At 43.1% G+C, this 22,808-nt stretch overlaps 1 protein-coding gene across 4 annotated transcripts in view; it reads left to right on the plus strand.

Moving 5' to 3' along the window:
• The window catches only part of Hira (histone cell cycle regulator), an 85,187-nt gene that overhangs the window by 18,332 nt on the left and 44,047 nt on the right, over positions 1 to 22,808 (plus strand). For 3 of the 4 annotated variants that reach the window (XM_006994451.4, XM_042259043.2, XM_015987946.3), the window contains 9 exons: positions 172 to 282; positions 1,454 to 1,544; positions 3,240 to 3,334; positions 10,350 to 10,445; positions 11,708 to 11,868; positions 15,394 to 15,561; positions 18,103 to 18,216; positions 20,900 to 20,970; positions 21,485 to 21,590. In XM_006994451.4, the coding sequence (XP_006994513.1) occupies positions 172 to 282; positions 1,454 to 1,544; positions 3,240 to 3,334; positions 10,350 to 10,445; positions 11,708 to 11,868; positions 15,394 to 15,561; positions 18,103 to 18,216; positions 20,900 to 20,970; positions 21,485 to 21,590 (1,013 nt within the window). Of the gene's footprint in view, positions 1 to 171; positions 283 to 354; positions 491 to 1,453; positions 1,545 to 3,239; positions 3,335 to 10,349; positions 10,446 to 11,707; positions 11,869 to 15,393; positions 15,562 to 18,102; positions 18,217 to 20,899; positions 20,971 to 21,484; positions 21,591 to 22,808 lie in introns of those variants that run through there. The other variant, XM_015987948.3, reaches the window with a different exon arrangement.

A 22,808-nucleotide genomic window follows, 5' to 3' on the forward strand; every position in this document is an offset into this window, starting at 1 on the left:
TGTTTTTTTTTTCCTCACCTTTTGTGTCATTTACATTAATTCAAGATAAGTCTGCTTAGATCTAGTCAAGTATGATTTATAGAAACTAAATGAGCATTTTCTATAGTTCGTGTTATCAATATCAAATTTCCACTCCTTGCATATTGAGCTTTTTTTGCTCCTTCATTCCAGGGCAGGATTCTGGGAAGGTTGTGATCTGGAATATGTCTCCAGTCCTCCAGGAGGATGACGAGAAGGATGAAAGTATTCCCAAGATGCTTTGCCAGATGGACAATCACTTAGGTATTACAGAGTGGCCCTTTGCAGGCTTTGCGTGTTGGCAGAGTGCCCAAGGTTAGCACATGTGTTTGTAATTAGAAAGATAAGGCCCCGTGCGGCGTTAACTCCCCCGGCCTGCTGTCTGAAGGCACAGATGTTGGCTGCACACCTGGGTGAGTTATTCGGCAGAAGACTCGGCCCGCCCACAGAACCATCTTTGGACAGTCTGCAGGTACCTCTGGTGATTTCCTGCTCATGAGTCGTTACTGCCTGATTCCATGGGGCTTTGGGGCCAGTGACCTGGACACAGCAGTGTTCTGGGGAAGGGACACGAGACAGCTCACCAGATGTCTCAGATTGGTGCTGTGTCAGTAAGAGTCTCTGCCAGGACCCTTTAGACTGGAACAATGTCACGGTTTCCTTCCCTGTTGTATGCAGTGCCTAGTATACACTAGTATAACTGACAGTTACTAGTGTTTGGATATTAGTTCCTTCCTCTGCTTTGTGTGTTCTTACCCTCCCAACAAGCCTGAGAGTCACTGGGTCCAGAACATAAGTTGCTCACAGGCTATGCATTGGCTTCAACTTTATTAGGGTCCATTACATTTCATATCTCCTGAAGATTGGGCTGTGTGTACTCCTGGAGGCTCTAACCTAGCAGAAGCCTGGGGGCCTTCTGCTGGACTTGTTTAACTATACACAGAGTGAGTCAGTCAGTCTCCTGTGCTGAGAAGTTTGGAAAATACAAATTTAAAAGGTCTGGCACTGGATAATTGAGGTTATTCAGAGCTATATGTTCTACCCAGCAGCTTCTTGGAAAGTTTTGGAAAAGGCATCTTGGCCTTCCTATTACATGTTTCATTTTGAGAATAATCCCTATTGAAATCCCTATTGTCATCAATAGACAGCCCTTTGGAAATAATGAAGTTTATTGCTGTTCATAGAAATAAGCCTCCTGCTGTCTGTTTCATTGAGCACAATTCTCAGATTATACATATTTCCCCTCCAGACTATTCTGGTCATTTGTTATAACACAAGATTAATGTTAACTGAATTGTTTCTCTGGGACTCTTGCATAGTAGATGTCATAAATAGGTTAGGTAGTCTTATAAACCTTTTACTTCTTACAGACTCTGTATAATGCAAATGGGCATGCCTATTGGATTTTCATCACCTTATTTTTTTTTCTTCCCAGCATGTGTGAACTGTGTGCGGTGGTCAAACAGTGGGATGTATTTAGCTTCTGGGGGAGATGACAAACTGATTATGGTGTGGAAGCGGGCTACGTAAGCATCATTTTCCTTTTTCACATTTAATTTTTAGAAGCTTCTTTGCTGGTCTTTATCAAAGTCACCTTTCCCATCCTGACATAGAAGTCCCAACATTCTAAGTAGCAAGGAGTTCCCATAGGTCAGAATGAAGCCTGACCGCTGATGAAGCCTGATGAGTGAGTCGGAGGCTTCCATTCTTCCTGCTGGTCAGCTGCCTTCTGGTAGATTTAGCTGAGAAGGAAGGGTTAATCCTTACAAAGCTGTTGGCATAGTGGCTTCCTTTGTTTTGTTATTCAAATAAAATTTCACATGGAACCTTCACTTACAAACATGGCTAAAATTAGATGGAATCGAGGCTGGGAATCCAGAGCCCACTTTCTTTGCCTCATTTTGTGGTAGTCATCTCTTGCGGCACCTCCTGCTCTGCACCCAAAATGAACCAAGGATCATCTGAGGAAATTTTTTCTTTATCCGTGAGCAGAGTGGGTCCTGGTACTGTGTTCCACAATAAGCTTTCCATGTGACTCTGGGCCACTCAGGCTGTGCCCTAGACCTGGCACCATTGTTCAGCCAGAGGTACCATGGCTGTGGCTTTGAGAGCAGAGTCATGCTGTCTTCTCGTGCCCACTTGACTACCTCATGAGCTGACTGGGTAAGTGCAGCTTTAGAGCAAAGGGTGTTTGTAGAGGCTATGGACATGGGCTCCCGCTTTCATACTTCAACAAGAGTTAGTACTGTGACTCTTGTGATCTTTCTTTCTTACTTTTAGGTCAGAGCGTTAATACATTATAAAGTGACTTAAAAAAATTGTTCTGTTTTTGAGTTAGGCATAGTGGCTTCTGCCTGTGGACCTAGCTACTCAGGAGGGACTGGCATGAACCCAGGAATTTATTCTGGGTAACACAGTGAGTGAGACACCTTGTCTTCAAATAAAAATATAGTTGATACTCCTTTTTTTTTTCTTTTTCTTTTGAGACAGGGTTTCTCTGTGTATTCCTGGCTGTCCTGGAACTTCCTCTGTAGACCAGGCTGGCCTTGAACTCAGAGATCTGCCTGCCTTTGCCTCCTGAGTGCTGGGATTATTATTGTTATTACTAATTTTTTTTAAGGACGGGCTCATATAGCCTAGGCCCTTGGATGACCTTGAATTTCTGACCCTACTATCTCTACCTCCTGAATGCTGAGATTACTGGTATGCATCACCATGCCTGGGGAGTTATTTATTTACTTACTTGTGATACCCTATCTTAAATAGCCAACATAAATAACATTTAGTATACAATTTTGAAATGTAAAAGATAGAAATCTCTCATAGGCCCACCACCTAAAGAAAGCCATGGTTAAGATTTTGTTCTTTTTCTAGTATATATTCCTTTGCTCTAGTCCATGTGTAGACTGTATGTTACATATATTTTTTACTCTGTGTAATGGTGTCATATTGTAGATGATGTCCTCTGGTATGTTTCTTTCACTTAGTCTGTCTTGAAAAATTTCCTGTTCAAGATTTGCAATGGCTGAGTAGCATTTTTACAAGTGCATGATTGACCTTGTTACCACCTGTGCTACACCTTTTGTTTAACAGCCTGGTGCTTTTAGCTACTATCTGGTTTTGCTTTTTCTGTTTGCTATGATAAACTGTGCTACAGAGAACATCCCTGAGCAGCACCTGGAATACTCCATGAGTGCATGTCTCATGCCTCTTTCACACAGGTACATTGGGCCCAGCACTGTGTTTGGCTCCAGTGGTAAGCTTGCCAATGTGGAGCAATGGCGGTGTGTCTCCATCCTTCGGAGTCATTCAGGGGGTAAGTGGGCTACTTGTTTGTGTGAGTGAGTCCCTGGTAGTTGCCTTAGCAATCTTTAGCACCTCCTTGTCCCTTGGCTACTGTTTGGTCCTTAACGTACTTTCTGGGATTTCCCTATCACCACTTGTCCCTTAATTGTTGCCAGTGTTTATGCCGTCACTGGCTCTACCACCTGCCTCCACCTGCATTTAATTACCAACACACACTTGTGATAGCATGTAACATACAGCTTCCAGCCTCTGTGGTTTATTCTGCAGGAGTACCTTCACTCTTGGGTCATTGAGTCCATAAACACATTTTATTTATTCCTAAGAAACAAGCCTGTAGGTACCCATTGGAAAGTGTCTTTCTTTTTTACATCTGTGCATCCATACATTAATTTGTGTGTGTGAGCTCAATACCACTGTAAACATGTAGAGGTGAGAGGATGATTTGCCTGAGTTGGTTCTTGGTTCTGCCATGTGGGTTCTGGAGAGCAAAGTCAGGTTGTCAGGCTTAATAGCAAATAACTTTACCTGCTGAGCCATCTCACTGGTCCTGTTCGAAACTTGACTTCGAATATGTTTATAAAATGGTTTAAATAGGCTTAGTTTGGAAAGAGTCAGATTTTACAGATTTAAGCTGAAGAGGAGGAAGATTGGTCTTCAATCAGCAGATTGCTAACAGTATAAAGCCTGTGCACTTTAGGTACCAAATAACGTGATCCACATGTGTACAATTCAGACTTCTTTGAAGAAGGCTGTGGTTCAGCCTGGTAGGGACTGTGGGCAGCAGAAAGGACAAGGCTGGACTGGTGTGAATATCGAGGTGGAGGCCTTTTGTTTTATTTTTAGTTTTTAAAACCATAGCTGGAAAAAAACAAACCAAAACCAAAACTAAAACCAAAACCACAGCTGGTCTTCATTGTGTCACAAAGCTACAAGGGCCTATGTCATGGGGAAGGAGAGCAAAGAATGGGAAACCAGCTTGCAAAAAATGAAGGAGGGTGGTACAGATCCTGGATAGGTGCTTACACAGCGGTGTTCTCTATTGAGACACTGAGAACAGGCTTGTGAAAGTGGACATCAGTTCAGTGTGGATGGATGGGTTTGAGGGGTTGGGGAAGAAACACCAAAAACAAAACAAAACAAACCGTTAGGATTGAGCCCTCACTAATAATAGATGCTCAGCCAATTCTTGTAACTTTAAGTGTGAATAAACTCATTTCTTAAAAATATTTTTTGAGATTATATTTATTTTTATATTGTATGTATGGATATTTTGTGGCATGTTTATCTGTGCACTACATGTGTGCAGTGCCTGTGGAAGCCAGAAGAGGAATGTTGGATCCTCTGGAACAAGAGTTAGAGGTGATTGTTAGCCACATTGTGGGTGTTGGGAATTGAACCTGGGTCCTTGGAGTTGCAGCCAGTGCTCTTAACTGCTGACCCCTCTCTCTAGCCTGCCCTGCTCCCTCTCTAAAAGATATTACTTTTTTTTTAAAATTATGTATTCAGGCCAGGCATGGTGGTACATGCCTTTAATCTTAGTACTCAGGAGGCAGAGGCAGGCAGATCTTTATGAGTTCAAGGCTAGCTTGATCTACACAATGAATGCCAGGCTAGCTAAGGCTACACAGTGAGACCCTGTCTTAGAAAAACCAAACCAAACCAAACTAAACCAGACCAGACCAGACCAGACCAGACCAAACCAAACCAAACCAGACCAAAAAAAACCAAAAAAACAAAACAAAACAAAAAACCCAAAAAACAAAAAACCACCCACCTATCCACCCACCCACCAACCAACCAAAAAACCAAAATAAAATAAAATAATGTGTCCATGTGTGGGTTTGCACATGTGATTGCAAGTGCCCTTGGAAGTCAGAAGAGGGCATCAGACCCCCTGGATCTGGACTTATAGGCAGTTGTGAGCTGCCCAGTGTGGTGCTGGGAACTGAACTTGGATCCTCTACAAGAGCTGTATATGCTCCTAACTGTTGAGTCATCTCATTAGCCTCCAGAAGGAGAAATGAATCTTTTGTTTTATTTTGTTTCTTTTTCTTTTGAGACAGGGCTTCCTTATATAGCTCTGGCTGTCCTAGAACTTACTGTGCAGACTGGTGGGCCTCAGACTCAGAGAGATCCACCTGCCTCTGCCTCCTGGGTGCTGGGATTAAAGGTGTGTGCCACCACCATCCTGGCTAAATTCATCTCTTAACAATCAAAGGTTGAATCTTAGTGATTGCACATCTGTGAGAATGAAAGCAGTAACTGTGTATTACAGTTTGATAGCAACAAAAATGTGCCATCTGCCCTTACTGCTTCATACAGTCCTACGGGGGTATAGCTGGGCCTCACTGGAGCTTGGCCTAAGTACCCAGAAGGTAGGATGTCAAGTGGGGATTGTCATGGGGCCTTAACCTGAGACTCAGGCTGAGCTCTGATGTGAGCATCTCTCCTGTGCCACCACCTCTGGGTATCCTTTGGTTGGCTGCCTTCAAGTGACAGACTTCATACTTCTGTTCACTGGTTCTTAGCAGTTCTGGGCGAAACTGCCCAAGAAGGGATGTTAGTGAAAAGCAGAGATAAATGAGTAAGAAGGCCTTGGGTCTTTGAAAAGCAAAAGGTGAAAATATATACTTGACAGGTTTAACGAGGTGGAACAAAAAGAAAAAGACAGAATTAGGCTGGGCAGTGGTGGCACACGCCTTTAATCACAGCATTCGGGAGGCAGAGGCAGGCGGATCTCTGAGTTTGAGGCCAGCCTGGTCTACAGAGTGAGTTCCAGGACCGTGTCTCAGAAACAAGCAAACAAGCAAGCAAAACAATCCCCCAAAGAAACAAACAAACCCAAAACCAAAACCAAGCTCAATTTTTAAATTGATTGTCTGTGAGAAAGTTGGAAAACAGTGAACTGCAGGATGGGTTGTGGCTGTGATCGCTGCTGCAGTGGTTGCTCATAGGCCTCATACATACTCCCTCCTGCTGAATTCCCTAGCCTTTTCACTTTGGATTTTTGAGATGTGTCTCACAGTGGTTCCCAGCCTGGGCTTGAACATACTGTCCACTTGCCTTAGTCTCTCAAGTTGCTGGGATTATTAGCGCCCAGTACTCCCAGCTCTAAATTACTTACTAATATATTATTTCAAGTTTTTGAGAAACATTGTACAGAATTGTAGAAGAATTCAGGGAAGGTCATGTTATACTGAACATGGAGAGGATATACATGTTCTGTATCCATCCTGAACAATGGAAAGGATGTCATTCCCAGAATTCTGAGATGTCTGTTTGCAAGGAGGAAGGTTTCAGAGGTTGGTTGTGGATGTGCTGGTGAGAATTTGCCAGTAGGAGTCCTGAACACAAGTAAGAGACAGAAGGAAGGTTTGAAATAGTGAAACCGTGAGGAGAGGATGAGATGAGTCTAGAAAGTCTGTGAACTTTTCCTAGTGAAGGAGGGCAACACATTGAGATCCTGAAATGTGCGCTCACACACTAGCTAACCCTGTGCTGTCTCAGATACTGGTTGACCATCCTCCCTTTATTCTTCTCTACCCACTCCCCACCTCCTGACTGTCTTAAAATACTTCATTTTGAATCATTATAGGAGTCATTCCTTATGCATTTTCCTTTATAACTAAGGATGGCACCACTTCCAGAATAAAGCCTGAGAGTTGGCTTAAAAAAACAAACAAAAACCAACCAAATAAACACCTGTGTTACAGGGCTGGAGAGATGGACCAGTGATTAAAAGTGGTTACTGCTTGCTCTTCCAGGGGGCCCTGGTTCACTCCCCAGCACCCACCAAGTCCTGCTCCAGGGGATCTGATGCCCTCTTCCAACAGCTGTGGGCTTCTGTATGCATGTGGTGTACATAGATACACTTAGGCACAGGTACATACCACCATCAGTCAATACATATTTTTAAAACCCCCGAGTTACAAAGCATGCTACACTAAATCCAGGCTCCCCTGCAGCTCTGCTTTGTGGTGGCTGGAAGAGCTTCCCTGGCAGTTCCACATTCACTTCTAAGTTACAATGGCGATACCTAAAACTCACATTTATGTAATTCTCTAAGTTAAATGAGGTAACATGAATAAAATACCTCCCAACTGCAATGTGAAAATCAGTTTGGGGATTTCAAATGATTCTTCAGGATAATGGGAGTCATGAATAATTTAAAAATTCAAGTCATCAGAATGCTTTGTTTGTAGAGAGCTAATCCAATTTAAATTCATTTTTATTTATTTTTTATTGCACATCACTCTTATTTAAATTCATTTTTAAAAAGCAGTGATTAATTTGGTGGTCTTAGGACTTTTATACTTTTATATGAATTTTGTATTCATTCTGTTTCTGTAAAGAAATGACACTGGCAGCTGGGCGTGGTGGCACATGCCTTGAGACAGGCAAATCCCTGAGTTTGAGGTCACCCTGGTCTGCAGAGTGAGTTCCAGGACAGCCAGGGCTACACAGCTAACCAACCAACCAACAAGCAAAAAGAATGACATTGGAATGTTGATGCAGGCAGCATTGAGTCTGTAGGCTGCTCTAACATTCTTCTAATCCACAACCACGAGAAGTCTGTCCATCCTTCTTGGACAACTTTCTTCAGGGCTTTATAGTTTTTATTGTAGAGGTCCTTACCATCCTTAGGTTTGTTCTCATGGTTTGTTGTTTCTGTGTTTGTAGCACTGTGAATGGGATTGTTTTTCAGATTTATTTCTTACCGTGTTTGTTATTGTTATATAGGAAGACTACTGATGTGGGGATGTTTATAGTTTTGTATACCCTGCCATTTTGCTGAAAGTAATCAGATCCAAGAATTTACTGGTGAATAATTTAAAATCTCATATATAGAGTAATCTGCAAATAAAGATGCTTTGGTCTATTAAAAGAAGTGTGTGTGTGTGTGTGTGTGTGTGTGTGTGTGTGTGTGTGTGTGTGTAACAATTAAGCAGACTATTTACTGGCATAAAGTGAGGATTGACTTGGACTTAGCAACTGGGAAGCCGTTAGTTGTTTTGGCAGTTGTAAGTTTTCTTGGTGGCATTAGGTTAAAGCCTGTTGGAGATGCTCAAGAAAGACAGAGACTAGAGCTGGATTGAACCAGGCTGACTTGTTGGGAACTGGTGAAAATGGGTAAAGGCAGCTAAATTGGTAGAAGGAATGCATTCTTGGGAGGCATCTTAGACTGCTGTTAGGGTTGAGAATGAGATGGTGTTGCTGATTGGAGTTGGAAGATAAAGATAAAGGGTTTTTGAGTAATCTGCCTTGGAGGATTCTCAGCATGGCTGTGGATATGACTGTGGTAGAAACCAAGGGATCAGAGGAGTTTAAACAAGCTAGTGCCTTGTGTGTTGGAAGAATTGTCCTCTTGGAATTGCTAGAACGGTTATGGGAGTAGTGACCAGAAATTCTATTATAAGGGTGGGGTTGGGCTGGAAACTTAGACTTGTTTATTTTAGCCAGAGGGAGAGGAGTGGTATATACAGTTTAAAGACAAGCTCCCAATCTGGAGTCCGAGAAAATTATTACAGGTGTAGATTCTCTGAGAAGCTAGACACAGATGTCAGACTAGCCAGTGGATAAATACTTCTTACAGCTGAGAACATTTGCAGTGTGAGCAGTTGACACATTATAAGCCTGGGATAAAACAGCACTGAAGAGCCTACGCTGTCTTGAAGAATTTTGTATAACACACGACTCATCTCTTTTCAAAAAGGGAATAGATTCTCTTCACATGTCCTATAGTAACCATTAAGCAGTTTATGAAGTTAATGTAGAGCCTCAATAAATACACCATACACCTAAATAAATAAGAGATAAACACTAGATAATTAAGCCAGGAGAAGATAGAAGTATTCGTTAGATCTCTAGCCAAGGGGACATTTTTCAAGGTTAGCAGAAATAGAAGAAAGTATAATGGATAGTGACAGACTACTTTATTAAGATCCTACAAGGGCTGGAGAGATGGTTCAGAGGTTAAGAGCCCTGACTGCTCTTCCAAAGGTCCCAAGTTCAATTCCCAGCAACCACCTGGTGGCTCCCAACCATCTCTAATGTGATCTGGTGTCCTCTTCTGGCCTGCAGACAGAACACTGTGTATATAATAAATAAATCTTAAAAAAAAAAAATCTTGCAGTATGGGAACTGAATAGATGATGATGGTAGATAGTATATGTGGCATTAGTCTAGAAGTTGCTAAGAAAATTGTATCTATTTTCTGGGTTCCATTTGACCACATCACTGTGTAGACCAGGCTGTCTTTGAACTCAGAAATGTGCCTGCTTCTGCCTCCTGAATGCTGGGGTTAAGGGGGTATACTACCTTGCCTGGCTTCTGACAACATCTTTTCTGCTATAGAGAAACATTGGAACGTAGTGTCTACTCCTATAGAACTCTAAGCTCTTGTTTTCTTCATCAAGTAGACACTGAATTCAGTTACGGTAACATCCACTGCTCAGAATGATTTCCAGTAGACAGTCATAAAACATGAGCAAATTAAGACTACTTTACATAGTAGATTTATTTCCCTTTACTAGCAATCTAATTAAGGATTATATTAAAAAAAGGTACCTAATAAATTAGGAAAAATGGTCACAATCTTCATTGCTTTTGAAATAGATGCATGTAGGAGTGTAAAGGCACAGAAGTCTTTTTTCCTTTTCTTGAGACAGGCTCTTGATATCTATCCCAGGCTTGTCATATCCACTATGCCTTGTTCATCGAGGGCTTTGAAAAGTAGCCTACAGAGCCATGGGCAGTGACAGACATTTGTCATCCTAACAGCATACTGAGTTGAAGACTGCATGGGTTACAGAACAACATCCTGTCTCAACAAAACAACCTGACTTTGGGAGTTAATGTTCAGTATTAATTTAATTAATTTAGTTATAGTCTCAGGCTAAGAGTCTCCATCAATGAAATCTCCAGGGTTAGTTGGCCTGGCCTACGGAAAAGGTTGCTGCTAAGTGCCCACCATCACCAGTGCATACCAGGTAAGAGATCTTACCATAGCACCTGTCTTCTTCCAGATGTGATGGATGTAGCATGGTCTCCTCATGACGCCTGGCTAGCCTCGTGCAGCGTGGATAACACTGTCGTCATTTGGAATGCCGTGAAGTTCCCAGGTCTGTCTGGGGTTCCCCCTTACTGGTTAACAGCAGAAAGGGGCTATTGCCAACAGTGATGCCTATCTGTTTGTGGAGCAGGTTTGGGATGGGGAATGGATTGTCTGTGTTTTTAATCTGGATCACAGAAAGTTAAGTGGTCAAGGATTTGTGTGTCTTGTCAGCAACCAAGTTTTGTTATTCTTTATGAACTATATTTGTTCAATGTTTAAAAAGAGATTTATGCTGAAGAAAAACTAGCTGAGTACTAGCTTGAGTGTTTCAGAGTTCATGAAGGTGGCATGTGGACAATTGGCATTGAGAGATTGCTGGCACTCCACACACACTGTATGCACCTTCTGCCTCAGCTCAGTTACTGTCTCAGAGAAACTATCCAGCAGATGTGGGCTACTACAAACTCAGTTTTGCAAGAGAGTAGCTTTTCTTGTTCCTTGTATTTAAAATTATGGGATGTTGTATAATTTGGTGTAATTTTATAGTTTATAACTAGTAAAATATTTGTCACAGCTGGGCATGTGGTACTTGTCTTTAATTCCAACACTCAGGAGGTGGAGGAGGTGAATCTCTGAGTTTGATGCCAGCCTGGACTACAAAGAGAGTTCTAGGACAGCAGGACTACACATCCCACGTGGTTCTAGAGCCCATTTTTACCATGGGATAAAGCACATTATCTGTTGAGTGGATTCAAGTCATTTTAATTCTTTCTGAAAGCTACTGCCACTATGTGTAGGGACACTTGTTTCTACCTTAAGAGGGGCAGTTTTAGAGTGGTATGGCATTGACTACAGATCTGAAGGAGCATTGTGTTGTCATCATTGACTTCCAGATAACTCACTTAAAAGACCTTTTTGAGCTGATAGGCCTGCTGCCTCTGGGGGCTGTCCAGGAGGCTCACATCAGAATTGCTTGAGAGACCTTCCAGGTTACAGGTATCTGTGCCTGCTGCAGATAAGGGGTCAGAATTGGCAGCTGTGACTCCGGCCTGTACTGTCATTGCTGTTCCTTTGGGGTGTGTGTGTGTGATCCCCACATCTGTTAGTTCATGCTGGCCTGTATGATGCAGCCATTTCTTCAGTTTTTGTGTTGGTGGAGGTGAAATACAGGACTATTCTGCGTGCATTTAGGAGTGGGGATTGGTCAAGATAGACTACTCAGGTCCATTCCATGGGCCATTACAACTTACGTTTTGTATATAGTGTTGTTTTTCTTATAGATAACACCTGCTCATTTTACTTTTTTTTTTTTTTTTGGCTTCTTCACAGAAATTCTTGCAACTCTGAGAGGTCATTCTGGCTTGGTGAAAGGGTTGACTTGGGACCCTGTTGGTAAATACATTGCCTCTCAAGCTGATGATCGAAGCTTGAAGGTATGGAGAACGCTAGACTGGCAGCTGGAGACCAGCATCACCAAACCTTTTGATGAGGTAACTGGGGACAGTCTAGAGCTTGGCCTCAGCCCTGCTATACTTCTTGAGAAGAGAGGGAGCTAGCCATAGTCCAGGCCGTGTGGGTGCATGCAGTCTAGGGGTCTGAGCTTCGGGTTAATTAATGAGTTAGGTGATAGAATCTTTCCTTTTTGAGAAACTGTTCAATGGCTAGCTTTGGCATAAAAATATTTTATTATATTTTTGATTAACATACAGTCTCTTAGGTTTCATTATAACATTTTCAAACATAATTTATTGTTGTTGATCTTCCTCTTGCCTGCTCCCTGATTTTCATGCCTTCTCTTGTAGCCTTCTACTTCTGGTAGCATCCTTTCTGCTCCCGTGTTTTGCGTTTTGTTGAGTTCCACTTCCTTAACAGCTCTTTTTCCCATCTTGTGATCCCCTTTCTGGTTTCATGACCCATGTTCTCACATTCTCTGTCTCTCTCTGTCTCTCTCTCCCTCCCCCAAAGCTGGGATCCTTGTCTAAGAGAGAACATCCAATATTTGTCTGAGTCTAGATTACCTTACTTAATATAATTCCCAGATCTATCAGTTTTTCTGCAAGTTTCAGAATTTGATTTTTCTGTACAGCTGAATAAAGTTTCTTTTTGTGTAAGTATACCATATTTTCATCATATGTTCATAATAATACCATATCATCCATTCATTTGTTTGTGGACATCTGGGTAGTAAGTAATGCATCAATAAACATGGATGTGCCAGCATCTCTGTGGTAGGGTAGAGTTGGGTACATGCCCAGGAGTGATAAAGCTGGATCATATAGTGTTGCATTTTTAAATTTTTTTGAGACACCACTGTATTGATTTCTTTTTCTTTCCTTTTTTTTAAATAACAATTTTTTTTTTAAATAACAAAATTTATTATGTATACAGCATGTATGACTGCAGGCCAGAAGAGGGCACCAGATCTCATTACAGATGGTTGTGAGCTACCATGTGGGTGCTGGGAATTGAACTCGGGACCTCTGGAAGAACAGTACATACTCTTAACCTCTGAGCCATCTCTCCAGCCCCTGTATTGATTTCTATAATGGCTGCACTACTTGAACCCCATCGGCATTGACTAAGGATTCCTTCCCCCTATGTCCCTATTAGCATTTGTTACTGTCTCTGTTCTTCATGATAGACGTTCTGATTGGGGTGCATTTTCCATAAGGCTAAGGGTAGCACACACTTTTTATTTTATTTTATTTTTTCGACACAGGGTTTCTCTGTGTAGTTTTGGAGCCTGTCCTGGATCTCACTCTGTAGCCCAGGCTGGCCTTGAACTCACAGAGATCCGCCTGGCTCTGCCTCCCAAGTGCTGGGATTAAAGGCGTGTGCCACCACCGCCCGGCAGCACACACTTTTAAAAGTATCTAAAAGTATTCTTTTTTTGAGGTCTTTCATTTTATTAGCCCATTTGTTTTGGAAGTTTTCCTTTTTTGGGGGGGCGGTATTTAGTTTTTGCTGTTCTTTTAAAAAACTTTTTAGGCCGGGCGTGGTGGCGCACGCCTTTAATCCCAGCACTTGGGAGGCAGAGGCAGGCGGATCTTTGTGAGTTCGAGGCCAGCCTGGGCTACCAAGTGAGCTCCAGGAAAGGCGCAAAGCTACACAGAGAAACCCTGTCTCGAAAAAAACCAAAAAAAAAAAAAAAAAAAACTTTTTAGACATTTATCTTTGACAGCTGTATACACATGTATGTTTTGTGTATGCACTTGCCTCCCTCCTACTTCTTTGAGCCTTCTTTCTAACTTTCTCTTCCTTTATTTTCCGTCTTTTTTTTTTTTTTTTTTTTCAGTAAACTTTTGAGTTTAATTTGGCTTGTTTGTGTGAGCATGGCTGTTGGGTTATTTACTGGCTCCTGGGCACCATATCGGTGGCTTCCCCCCCCAGCAGCTGTTTGCAGCTCTTTATATATTCTGGCTAGTAATACACTGTTTGAGTAATAGGCGGCAAAGATTTTCTCCCATTCTGCAGGCTGTCTTTTTGTTAGACTATTTATTGATAGATTTTAAAGCTAAAGAGAACCCGATAGCTACCCTGTCGTGTTGTGTGCCTGACTCGTGGGCGAAACCCTTTCTTATCTTGGGGAACTTCCATAAGGAAGTTACCTTATGGAATGGCCACGTGGAGGAGGCTCTCTTGGTAGGTTATTGGTTGTGCTTTTGCTTTGTCTGTTGACATTGCAATGTAGGCTAGCTGACCTCTGTTGGGCAGGATACAGTTTGTACCATGTGGAGGGAGATCAGACTGCAGTAACTTCTCAGGTACTCTACTGTCTGTTTGCATTCTAATTTCATATGGAATCGGAGTTGAAGATGACTGTTATTCATTAGACAGTAAGTGTGTTTTGTATGTAAAGCAGTACTGGGTGTAGGCAAATAAAAATGGATTGTGATGTTGTGTCTCCCCTTGATGCTTGTTGTCCATGGGAAAGACAGACATTCATGTGAATTGTGCATGTAGTGAAGGTAGTGTCCACACTACAGAGATAGTAAGGAAGGGGGTTATGTCAGAGAAGGCTTCCTAAAGCATGGGACAGAGGAGTGAATATTTGCAGAAACAGTTCAGTGTTTGCTTACTGGCCATGGTCAACTCCAGTAAGAAACTTAAAATCCCATACTTAGCTCCCCCTAAATCAACACCAGCTGGGCTAGGTCTAGGACTAAGGCCAGATTTCACCTTCCTTGCCTACAGCTGCCTGGTATAGTGGATGTGGCTATCACATCTAGAATTTCTAGAAGTCTTGACTGCTGGGCATGGGCTTCTGTGAGCTGATTCTTAGACTGGCTGTAGGAGGGCCCTGCTGCACAGAGGGGAAGGAGGTGCTCCCACTGCAGTGGGTCCTGCTCTGCCACCCTGGGACCATGAAATAAGATCTTAACCCTGGTCGTGGAGGCTGACCGAGGCCTCGCTTGAGTTTTCTGTAGTAGTAATCCTGTGAAGGGACACCTGCTCCAACCTTCAGGCTAACACAGGACTAGTGCCCTTCTGCTGTGCCTTTTATAGTACAAGGACAGTACAAACCTCTTCTCCTTCACAGGTGTCCTCACCATTCTTAAGGTGTGGAGATAACCTCAAGGGAGTGGGTAGCACATTACACAGGTTCCTGTTTGGTTTATGGGTGTCTGTGGGTGCTTTTTTTATTGTAGCATTTCTTGAGGATGCTTTGTAGATACTCTGTGCTGGGGCTAACAAGTGCTAGACAGAACCAGTAGGCCAGGGCCAGATAGATTGGGCCCATGCAGAGCTGGTGAAATAAAGGAATGGTCTTTCTGCAGATTCTGTTTCTGGTGTTTTATGTTCAATCATGTGGGTAAGCAGAGACTGGATGATGTCACAGTTCCCATTGTCTTTTGACAGAGAGCTCTTTCTGGTGTGCCACATAGAGACTAGATAGAGTTTAGGCAGAAGTTTGGTGTGTGTCCCATGAACATATATTTGTAAATTACAGTTCACTTTATCCTTGAGGCCAGAGTTTTTCTTGAGCTCCTTTTAAGTTCAGATATTTTTTGCAGTGTGGAGGAACAACCCATGTACTCCGGCTTAGTTGGTCACCTGATGGCCATTACCTGGTATCTGCCCATGCCATGAATAATTCTGGCCCCACTGCTCAGATCATCGAACGAGAGGGCTGGAAGACCAACATGGACTTCGTGGGGCACCGGAAAGCTGTGACTGTTGTGGTGAGTGTCCCTCACTGCAGAAATCCCAAGCAGCCATCAGTATCATCCTGAGCTGTCTTCTGCAGTGACCTGCATGTGTCTTCCAAGCTTAGGGAGTGCCAGTTTCCCCAAGAAGTCTCTCTAAGACCGTGCCTCATGTAGTCTGAGTGATGGGCTCTGAGAGGCAGTACATTATGGTACATCTTTGATTTTAAGCATGCTTGAATATTTAAGGCTATTTTTGTCAAATGGGATATGCATGTAGGATTGTTTTATATTTGCCAAAGTCTAAAATGGTAAATGTCTTCTGGATCAGTCTTAGTTAGGAATATTGTAGCCCAGCAACTAGCCTTTTTTAGGTCTGCCCATAGGTGCTCCCTTACCCATTTCTTGTGAGCAAAGAACATTCTGGGCACCCTTGAAATGGTGTACTTCTTATGCCCAGCAGCAGCAGTGACTGCCTGTGTTGAGAGTACTGGTGTGTGCATCCAGTCTTTGTTGTTGTTTTATGGTGTTGGAGCCCAGGGCTTTCTGCATGCGAGGCAAGTGCTCTCTCACTGAGTTATGGCTAAGCCTATGTATGCAGAGTCATGGCTCATCTTTTCGGTTGGAGAGAATGTCTTCCACACTGGGTGACTTTAATTAGAATGTCTTGAGAGTGCCCAGGACAGACTATTAAGGAGTCACAAATAACCTCTTAGAATCTGGATTTTTTTTTAAATGTAGAATAACCAAATAAAAGAGATGTTAGTTTTACAGCAGTGAAGGATCATCCAGAACCTGATCACAATGGGTTCTTGATTACATGGGTTTTATTGTTGTTTCTCGAGACAGAGTTTCTCTGTGTAGACCTGGCTGTTCTGGAATTTGCTTTGTAGACCAGTCTGGCCTTGAACTCGCAGAGATCCACCTGCCTCTGCCTCCCGAGTGCTGGGACTAAAGGTGTGCACCAACACTGCCTGGCTTGATTACATGTTTTTTTTCAATCTATTATAAATAAGTGTAATATATTGTACCTTAAAATTTTTAGGAATAAAATAAAATGGAACTCTTTAAATTTGTTTTGTGTTGGGAGTCCATGTTGGATTTTGTTTGAGAGTAGGGCCTTTTTGATAAATGTTTGAAATTACTGATTAATATTTAGTACAGTGGTTCTGTGTCACTCTCTCACCTGGTCCTCAACAGCTCTGTAAGAAAATGACACTTGCCTTACCAGGACCCACAAAACTTTGAAAGACCCTATAATCTAACCAGTGGTTGTAGAAGTCGAACCCTGGGCACACATCTTCCACATTCCATCTTGTCCCATATCTGTTCTTCTGGTCGCTCCTGCCTGCCCTCAGGAGGGAAAAGCTCTTTGTGCTATCTGATACCAGGCTCTCAGGAGCCACCCTTTACAATTCTAAGAGCTCTGTTCTTTTAATCCATGAAGATGGCAGAGCACTCACTCTGTGCTCCCAGTCTTTATTGAGGCATCAGCTCTCTAGGCCAGCAGGCAGTTAAGGAGGTCGTTGTCCATTAGTCATCAGTCAGATAAATACAGTGAGGGGAGAAGGAATTAAGAGGACCTCCTGCTAGTCCCTTTGGCCTTTCTTAAGAGATACAGTGAGAGGCTGGAGACATGGCTCTGTGGTTAAGAGCACTGGCTGCTCTTCCAGAGGAACCGAGTTCAGTTCCTAGTACCTGTGTGGCAGCTCACAGCCATCTGTAACTCCGGTTTCCCTCTTCTGGCCCCCACGGGAACTGCAAGTTGTGGTGTACCAGCATCCGTGCAGACAAAACACTCACACCAAAAAGAAAAGGGGGTTGGGATGGATATGCAGTGAGCAGGCCATTGTGTCTGATGTCCCCTGGCAAGCTCAGCTTCTCTTCAGGTCCCAAGGCTAACTGCCAGGCGAGGATTCTAGTAGTTCTTATTCCCTTGACCTGTCTGCTGACTTCATAAATAGAGTGTTTGGTAGTGCTGTCTTCAAATCTTCATTTTACCATTCTATGCATTTATTTTCTGACCTTGAGCTTTCATTTGCATCATCAGCAAAATACCTCATTGTAGTTTTCAAGGTGGGATCATGAGTGCTCAGTGCCACGCGTGGGGTCTGTGAGGAACTCCTGTCTGTGGGCTGGGAATTGGTGTTTCTGATGCGTGGCGTTCTAGTTTGCTTTCTGATAACCAAAAGCAGCTTGGGTAGGACAGGATTTATTTGGATTGCACATCCTGATTATAGTCCATCATTGGGGGAAGTCAGGGCAGGAGCCATGGAGGAAGGCTGCTTCCTGACTTGGTTTCTCTGATTTCTCAACTTGCTTTCAACCCAGGACCACCTGCCCAGGGGTGGCACTGAATCGCAGTGGGCTGTACCCTCCCATATCAATCATTAATAGAGAAAATGCCCCACAGACACACCCAGAGGTCAGTCTGATGGAGGCGGTTCCTCAGTTGAGATTCCTTCTTCCCAGAAGAATCTACTTTGTGTCAAGTTGATAAAAACTACTCAGTACACTTAAGCACAGGAGCATCTTGGTACTTGATTATTTATTTTAACCTTGGTTGTTTGGCTTTAGAAATTCAACCCAAAAATCTTCAAAAAGAAGCAGAAGAACGGGAGTTCTGCAAAGCCTAGCTGCCCATACTGCTGCTGTGCTGTCGGCAGCAAGGACCGCTCCCTCTCTGTTTGGGTAAGCGCCTGAGCTTTGGCTGCAGGGGGAGGCTGTGGGCTGGGAAGACGGTGAGTCCGGACCCATTGTTTTTGATGGTGTTCAGTGTATTCCTTACCCTGTACCTGGGGTCGGCGCCTTTTCAGAAGCACACAGGCTCTCCTGCTCTCCTCAGAAGAGACTGGGTCTGGGCCTGGCCAAGACAGGGTGCCCCGCCCCCGCCTGGAGGCTCCTTCAGCTGCCAGTGTCGTCGCTGGCCTGTTGTGTTTGCTCTCTGCTAAGAAGTCCTTGTGTCTGTGTAGAACATAGAGAAAGCGTGCTCACCTGGAAGGGTCAGTTAAGAGACTTGTCATGTCTGTTCTGCTGTCACCACCACCTTGAATACTTCCCATCCCTGCCTTTAGCAAGGCAGCTGCACTAATAGCCTCTCAAAATAGATGAGTTTGGCCTGTTCTTGAACTTAATGTAAATGCAGTTGCTCAGTGCATACTTTTTTTTGTTTGTTTGTTTCATTTAGCATAGTGGGTTTTGAAATTCTCGAGTGTTATATTTAACAATATTTTTTTCTTACTGTGTAGGTTTTAATTGTATGAGCATACCATGTGTTTTCCTGTGGACAGATATGAAGGTTGTTGTAGCTGAGACACAGTCTTTTTGTGAGGCCTAGGTTGGCCTTGAGCTCCTCCTGCCATCCTGGCCTTCTTTATGTAATTAGTTAGTATGTACCTCCATTTACGTGTCCATCTGGGTAAGACTGTCTTGTTCTCCTTGCTAGGAAGTAGCAAATAGCAGTGACACTATAGTGGAGGGAGGTGCTGTCTTAAGCCTATTTGGACCTAACTCTGTGTGGTCCATTGTGCAGATTCTCAGCATATATTCAATGATGGGTTGAATATGAACTGTGTCTGTTTTCCAAGTTAGGGCTTAGAAAGCTTAAATTCCTTATTACCAGAGGCTGATGTTCTGTGACCTGAGACAACTCCATATTCACTGCAGACTGTGATCATAACTACTCGGTGCATACTAGCATGCTGAAAGTCACTCAGTCAGTCACACACACACACACACACACACACACACACACACACATTTTAAAAAATTAAATTAAAACTGTTTCTTCAAAAGCAGAATATATTTGAGGTTATATATTTCAAAGTCACCCTCTAGCTACATGCATTACAATTTGTATAGAGAAATACGTTGGTGGAAGGCACCCAGGTAGCATTCACTTCACACCCACTCTGGATGTTTGCTTACAGTGAGCAGTTCATGGTATGCTCTTCTGGAGTCCCTCTATCTCAGGCCATAAAGGGTGTTGCTTAAGTTTGATAGAATTCTGTGATCAGGTAGGTATACATACTCCAGATTTTCATGGGAAATGGACAAAGTTGTTTTCTGGAAGTAGAATTATGATGGGCCAAGATACTTAGTATAGGATCCAGGTAGCTCAGATTCAGTGTTCCCCTCAAGTTTCAGGTGGTTGTATCTCCTCCTTGCCCACACACCAGGATGCAGGTACAAGGCAGAGTAAATCAGCCTCCCACATCCTGCACAATGGAGCCCCATCATCATATGGACAAATGCATTCTTACCAGATCCATGGGACTTGGCTCTGGGCACTGGTCTGAGAGATGGTATTGATTATAATGTTAGAATGACTAGCTGGTGAACATGGACCTGCTGAATATTATATAAGCACCTACAAAAGATTTTTGCAGCATATTCAATTGCGGGTTTATGGTATGTGCAATTCAAAGATATCCACAGACATATGCTTTATTTTAAAGACTAAAATATTTACAAGTTCATCAATTTTTTTTAAAAACTTATTTATTTTTATTTTGTGTGTATGAGTTTTTTGAATACATGTATGTATGTGTACCACATGTGTGCCTGGTTGCCTATGAAGGCTAGAAGAGGGTGTCCATCTCCTGGAACTGAAATTATAGTTGATTGTTATCTTCCATGTGGGTGCTGGGGACTGAGCTTGTATGCTCTGTAAGACATTAATTTGCTTTAACTGCTGAGCCATTTCTCCAGACCCCTTCCCTCATTTTACCTATGTGTCTGTACGTGTGTGTGCTTGTGTGTGCACATTTGAGCACATGTGCACACGTGTCCTGTGGCCAGAAGGTGTTGGGGTCTTGTGGAGCTGTTGTGGTCGTGAACCACCTGATGTGGTACTAGAACTGAATTCAGGTCCTCTGGAGAGCAGCAAGCTCTTGACTCTTGGCTAAGCCAGCCTCCATCCACTTACTGAAGTTTAACAGTTTACTCTGTTTATACACTAAGCAGTTTGTATCGGTGTGTGTTTGTGAGATACCTGAGACACAGGGTGAGCCTGCATGATTTATGTAACTATTTACAGGAGCCTTGGGGAATGTGGACCAGAGCTCAGTGCCCAGAGAAGGTGAGCTGGGTTCTTTCTGAGACCATCTCATCCTGCTCTGTAGATCCTCTGCTTTTGTTGTTACTGAATGTACAAAGCTGTGCCCACACCAGACTGTAGCTTCTCTAGTATGTGAATTTCTGGCAGGTCTTAGTTTCCCCAGCTTGGGGTTTTAGCAGTTGTGTCTGGATCGAGTTGAATATACCATGTATGTCAGTGGAAGTGACTGAAGCTCCTGGCACATAAAGATGGTTTAGCTGAGTGCGTGAGCTGGTTCTCAGTGATTTCATTAATTTTGACTTTTTCTTCCCATAGCTCACGTGTTTGAAACGGCCTCTGGTTGTCATCCATGAGTTGTTTGACAAGTCCATCATGGATATTTCCTGGTAAGATGGGTTCTACTACATGCATTGGCTACTGCAACATGAGACCTTTTGGGTATATTAGGGCCAGGCAGCTTGTTCACCTTCCCCTGGCAATTGCAGATTCCAAGGTGCTGTTTGCAATCTCCTCAGGCAGCAGCAGCAGCTCTGTCCTGCTGCTGGAAGAATGTCACCACAGATAGGGTTTGTTATAGGAAATGCTGCTTGGACAAAGTGGGATTCTTGTAGGTTTATAGCAAATGAGCTTCTCAAGATTTATAAAAAAAAAAAAGAATTGAAAACGTTTAGAAAACCTGGTAAGCAATTCTTTGCACTGGTGCCTAGCCCTAAAGGGTACCAGAGGCTGTGATTATTGCCCTTCTTCGCCTGCCCCTGTGCTCTGGCCACAGAAGGGAACCTTAGGCTTCTGGCATTCATCTCAGTATTCTCTGAGCATCCTGATGGTCCAGTCATGTGGTGTGGATGGCCATCTCAAGCGCATTGTCCCACCTGGACTGCTGACAGCTGTTTCTTTCAGGACTCTGAACGGGTTGGGTATCCTGGTATGTTCCATGGACGGCTCTGTGGCGTTCCTAGATTTCTCCCAGGATGAACTTGGAGACCCCCTGAGTGAGGAGGAAAAGGTAGGTTTGTGGCCTACAAGCTGCCGCAGTAGCGCTGAGGCCCCTTTACTTGGGTTCTCTTCTTATGGAAGACATAGATACATTAAGTGTTCTAACATGTTTGCTTTTTATATATTATGTAATCCTTTTTGAAAAAAATGGATTAATAAACACTTGTGTCAGAAATAAGTATTGGAACAAAGAATCAACTGGGCACTTCTGCCTAAGCCAAGATAGGCAGTATCCATAAGGAGGCTTTCACTCTGGGAGAGTCTGCGTCACTTCCGTGGGGTTCTTGTTATGTCACTGTCTTTATCCTGTTGCATAGCAGCAGTTATGTGACCAGTTAATACTGGTCATTCTTAGTGTCTGTGCCAGGCTCTGAGCCAAATATGGGCTTTGCCTATCATTTAAACTACAAACAATTGCTGGGTGCAGTTGCAAACGTCTTTAATCCCAAAGAGGCTAAAGAGAGTTCAGGGCCAGCCTGGGCTATACAATGAGTCTAGCTTAAAATGAATAAATTATCAAAACAGAACAAAAATCTGCAAAGTGAGGCTTATAAATACTGGGGATCGAATTCAGGGCCTCACATATAGTGAACAAATGCTGTACCCACCGAGCTCCATCCTTAGAAATTTATCTTTTAAGGTATTTTAAGGAATGTCTGTATGGTATTGAGGCCTACCAGTGGAGAAAGATAAAGTTGAAAGCTTGGTAGAAAACTTGCCAAGACATTCTTTGCTCCTAGTAACCAAAGTTAGTTATTGAAAAGTAGGAGCTGGAATAAGCCAATGATTCCATGGGGATCTGTTTGTTATTGTTTCTTAACATTGTGTTTGACTTAGGCCCTCTTTTTTCCTAGTTTGTTTTTCCCCCCCTTTCTTCAGTTTCTCTGCAACCCCTTTCTTCTTAGATGTCATAATAAAGGACTAGTTATTTTATAAAAGTAACATTTATAAAGCAGTTCTCATCTGTTTCATCAGTGAGGTAACCAAGCCTAAGAAAATAGCACAGTCCATTGTCAGGACCATTCTGTCCTTAGTTCAAGAGTGGATGTGTGAACTAGGCCTGCTACCTTGGAGCCAGGCTCCTTCCCCGATGTCTCTTCTCAGAGCATGGGGCCTCCCTGTACCTCTGTATGGGCTTTGGGAAAGGCTCTGCTTTACCTGCTGTAGACACAGAAACTGTTCTTTCTACCGACAGACTTTTGCCAACCGTTAATGGGGTATTATATCC

The sequence above is a fragment of the Peromyscus maniculatus genome, chromosome 12, assembly GCF_049852395.1.
Source record: "Peromyscus maniculatus bairdii isolate BWxNUB_F1_BW_parent chromosome 12, HU_Pman_BW_mat_3.1, whole genome shotgun sequence".
Lineage (NCBI taxonomy): Eukaryota > Metazoa > Chordata > Mammalia > Rodentia > Cricetidae > Peromyscus > Peromyscus maniculatus.